Source organism: Buceros rhinoceros, unplaced genomic scaffold, assembly GCF_000710305.1.
Source record: "Buceros rhinoceros silvestris isolate BGI_N320 unplaced genomic scaffold, ASM71030v1 scaffold22141, whole genome shotgun sequence".
In the NCBI taxonomy this organism is placed as follows: Eukaryota; Metazoa; Chordata; class Aves; order Bucerotiformes; family Bucerotidae; genus Buceros; species Buceros rhinoceros.
Genome location: NW_010393941.1, coordinates 1 through 4,301, shown reverse-complemented (window position 1 = coordinate 4,301; position 4,301 = coordinate 1). Strand labels below are relative to the sequence as shown.

The following is a 4,301-nucleotide window of genomic DNA, read 5'->3' as shown; positions in this document are numbered from 1 at the left end:
CGGTATTTTTCATTTGGTTTTGTTTATTTGTTAGTTTTTGTCTTAAACAAGTGTCCCTTGACCCGCCCCACCATGGGCCACGCTGCTGGCCAGCCCTTCAGGAGATGTCCTTGGGGGAGGATTAATCATTGCCTGACATTAATCATTGCTGACAGAAGACACGAACAAAAAAATACCATGCTGGGTGCCGCCAGGAAAGGTAGAGCCACAGGCAATGCCTTCTGGAGGGCTTGGGGGCTCCGTGTCTCTGGGTGGGCACAGTGGGACATGGCAGCCCACGAGTGCCAGGTCCCCAGAGCAGACCCTAACTTTTAGGTCACCTAAAAAGGACTGATTTAGCCTATTGCTGAGCTCAAAATATTTAACAAAAAAATACCATGCTGGGTGCCGCCAGGAAAGGTAGAGCCACAGGCAATGCCTTCTGGAGGGCTTGGGGGCTCCGTGTCTCTGGGTGGGCACAGTGGGACATGGCAGCCCACGAGTGCCAGGTCCCCAGAGCAGACCCTAACTTTTAGGTCACCTAAAAAGGACTGATTTAGCCTATTGCTGAGCTCAAAATCTTTTTAAAACAAATCCTGATTCTGCCAATTTGAAAGAATCAAAGCGTGGCTCTCTGTGGCTGAAGAGGGATCCCGGTGGCCGCAGCAATCTCCTGCACAGGTTCTGTGGGGGCTTGTGAGGGTTGAGGCTGTACTTCTGTCTTCACCTGGGGTCATTGCCAAATCTGCTCTCCTCCTCCTGTCTGGTTGTGTTTGTGGGGTTTCTTCACTACACGTGTAGGAAGATGGTATTTTGGCTATTTGCTGTCCTGGAACCTCGGTCAGTCCCAACCCTCTGGCAAATGTGGCCATTTGGATAAAATTTAAGCACAGGAAGGTAGGACAGGAGATGAGGTGTAAACACAAACACATGATGACAAACTCATCACTGTCTCCTATAAAACTGGGTTAAATCTTGCCTCTTGAGGCCCTGTGTTTGGACGCGGGTTGAGCAGAGCCTGTGCCGCTGCAGGGCCCTCGGAGCTCTGCAGCTGCGTGGGGAGAACCACCAGGCTAAACCATGATTACAGACTACAGCAGGCAGTAATTACAGAGTAATGACCCCTGAACCCAGCCTGCTGCGAATGGGGACTGTGCCAACCCCAATCACACTCCAATCTGGGCAGCGCGTGGCTTCAGTCCTCATCCGCTGAACACTCCACCAGGGAACCTGAGCAAGAAGAAAAGGCTGCAGGCAGCCGAGTTCCCCTGCAGCCACAGCCCAGCTCACCCCAGGTCTGGGGACTCCTGTAGCACAGGAGACTCTTCCCTCTGTTGCAGTAACATTTTATTCTCATCTGCCATTAGGGATTTTCTGTCTTTTTGTGGATGGTTTAATTCTGCTGGGCGGGCCTGGCACCGTGTTCTTACACCAGGGTGGCTCTGAGGCAACTCCTCTTCTTGCAATTTTTTCAAAGCCAAGCACTTCCTTACACACCCGAATTTAGGAGAAGGGGGGAATTGCTAAATTCACTGACATCATCCAGGCGGTTTCTGCAGGGCCTAACGCATTTGCCTGAGCAAGAAGGAGACTTTTAATTAATAAAAGACAGGCTGCTTTTTGTTTTCATCTTTATTTAGGAAAGTATCAGTTGAAACAGTTAGATGCTTCAAAAAAGTAGTGATTTAAGGTCTCCTGAACTTAACTGTGTCAAGGAAGAAAGCCAGGTGTGGTTCTCAGGGCACTGCAAATATTTACTTTTGAGCTGAAGTCAATCCCCACCTCGGACACCAGCTCCTGAAAACCTGAAGAGGCAGGTGCTACTCAGAACAGCAGCAATTCGGTTTGTTCACTTTTGTGGTCAGTTCAGACAAGTGAGCTTTTTCCTGTGTGGCAATCGAGCCGCGGTGACCACACGCTGCACTCCTGGACCCACAGCCACACCGTGATAACGCACTCTGCCCTAATGCTCTTTACCTCTGCCCAGCAACCCGCTGCACTGCAGGGGGTACGTGTGGGTGTGAGCTGTTGAACTGGCGAACTTCTCCTTCTTCTGACATCTCCAAGCCTTGCACTACAAAAGGACCAGTGTAACTCCAGCGCTCCGATGCCTTTGAAACACCTGCCAGGAATGGACGGCCCACAGCCACATCCCGACTTATGAAGTGCTTCCCTGGTGAGTGACTTCACTTTGCTCTTTGTCACGGCAAAAAGATTTGCAAACCCACCCTCTCAATTTTCTTGCAATGTATCTGTTGCAAACGGCAGTGCAAGGACCAGCGTATGGCTGGTCACAGAGCTGCTGTCAGGACAGGCTGTCTCCCATCTGCTCCTGCCTCTCGCTGAAGTATTTCCTCTGCTCCTGTATGGCTTGTTCCAGCAAGGGCACATTCATCCCTTCCACGCAGGTCAATATTCGTGCCTTTACCACAGGACTCTCACCTGGGAATATAAACAGAAAGTTTCTGTAGGAAGAAAAACAGACAGAGCAGCTTGGAGGCAAACAGAGAGGTTCCTCCAGGCTGCAGATGGCCCCAGCTGGGCAAACAACCATAGCCTGAGAGCCTGCAGGAGACCAGACCAGCCACGTGCCTCCGCTGATGTCAGCAGCAGGCCCAGGGGCAGGTCAGCTCAGGGATGTGGTTTCCCTTTCCCCTGCTGGCTACAACATGCTGGTGACTGACACTGTGCTCTCCTCGCTCCGGGGAACACTGAGCCCAGAGTTTGTCAGTGCCAGTACCTGCTGTGCAGCATCGGCCTGCTTTGCAGGTGGATGAAGCTGGGTTTTCCCCATCGAAAGAGCATCAGGGATGGGCCAAAGCTCATTTCCAAATACCTCTGTGCAGGCAAGAGGACAGAACAACGCTGGGCTTAGAAGAGGCTCAATGCTGACTATAACCAGTAGCTCATCAGTGGCATTCGAGTGGTAACATGGAGCTGCACAAAAGGGGCCAAACCTTGGTGACACAGCCACCATCTCAGCCTGCTCTCCTGCCACCCATGTGAACCAGGGCCAACACATTCCTAAGCTGTGAGGACCAAACCAACACACCTCTCTAAAGGAATGTGGTGGCAGTGACTTGGCAGGTCACTCACTAGATGCCACACACCATGTGGCTTTCCGCCTGCCACCAAGGATTTCATGGCACGAATGTGAATGCTTGTTCTCAGGTGTGGCCAAGAAAATGCTTGGGATGTGCTTCACAACCCCACGGCCCAGCCCAGATCAAGTCCCCAAGCAGAGCTGGAGGAATGCTCAGCCCAGGAAAGGACAACAGCAGCAGGGTGCCCTGTGTGGCAGAGCCTGCCTGTATTCCTCGTGCCCTGCATCTGAGGGCAGGGATGTAATTAGAGTCTTTCAAGGGTAGCAAAGCCCAACCCCACCAACTCACATGAGGTATTGCTGCAACCAGCCAGCTCCGGAGGAGAGACCGTGCGATGGCTGTTAACCACACTAGAAGCCTTTAGCACATGTTCCACCGGTCAGGGATGCTGCCGAGGCACTTCTTGATCCCAACGGAGCGTGTGCCAGAGCACCACATTTTCATTGAGATAAGGGTGGCTCGTCTCACGGCCAACGGGGAGAGATAGGCTGCTCCTGCCCTGAATCGTGGAGGCAGCCACACGAGATGAGCCTGCCCTGGCCAGTGCCAGCCTCAGTGACAGTGTGTCTCACTTTGCACCCAGGGAGCCCCAAAGGGACCCTGAACGGCAGCAAAGGGCACCAGTTCCTGGAGCATTTACCTTCCCTGTGTTCAGCCTCTCCCAGGACCACATAGCAAGATCCCAGCTGGGCTTTGAACGGCTCCACAAACTTGGTGTCGACACAAACCCAGTACTGAGCTGAGCTGTGCTGAGCGGTGAGAATGGCTTCGGACCGGGCCAGGTCGTAGCGGCATAACCTGGGAACGATTGATTTGGGGAGCTCAGTGGTGCAGAGACACAACAATTACAGCCAGCCAAAGGGGGGTGTGTGTGGGTGTCAGCCAGTGAAGGAACGGCCTGGCCTGCCGGAGAGCAGGGTATCCTTCTCACCTGCCAAACGTCCTCAGCGCCTGCCCCTCTGGGACCGAGCTGCTCATCTCCCACGGGAAGTAATAGACACCAGCACTTGGCAGCATCTCACCCAACGCCGCTGGGCCTGCCCTAAAGCGAGAGACCCGAGTTCGTGCCTCTCCAGTATCTGATCCAGGTACTAGGTGACACTGCTCCAGAAATCCTTCCTGGCCAGGGCCCCCCACCCAGGGAGCTGCTGGAGGTTCAGAGCTTCCCTGCAGAGTCCCGTTTGCAGCTTGGTGCACACAGCAAGCCCTGGGCACCCC

At 53.5% G+C, this 4,301-nt stretch overlaps 1 protein-coding gene across 1 annotated transcript; it reads right to left on the bottom strand.

Annotated features, from left to right (window-relative positions):
• Positions 1-2,284: 2,284 nt before the first annotated feature.
• On the bottom strand, positions 2,285-4,100 carry TEN1 (TEN1 CST complex subunit). Its single transcript, XM_010145074.1, has 3 exons — positions 4,015-4,100; positions 3,724-3,881; positions 2,285-2,421 (listed from the first exon to the last, which is right to left on the bottom strand). The coding sequence occupies exons 1-3, from the start codon at positions 4,098-4,100 to the stop codon at positions 2,285-2,287; spliced, it is 381 nt and encodes a 126-aa protein (XP_010143376.1).
• Between the last annotated feature and the right edge of the window lie 201 nt (positions 4,101-4,301).

Bases quoted from the DNA above. Each gene is read 5' to 3' on its own strand.
- TEN1 (XM_010145074.1), bottom strand. From the start codon at position 4,100: ATGCTGCCAAGTGCTGGTGTCTATTACTTCCCGTGGGAGATGAGCAGC. The intron at 3,882-4,014 runs GTGAGAAGGATA...AATCGTTCCCAG, and splicing joins GCGCTGAGGACGTTTGGCAG to GTTATGCCGCTACGACCTGG. The intron at 2,422-3,723 runs GTAAATGCTCCA...TTATATTCCCAG, and splicing joins AGAGGCTGAACACAGGGAAG to GTGAGAGTCCTGTGGTAAAG.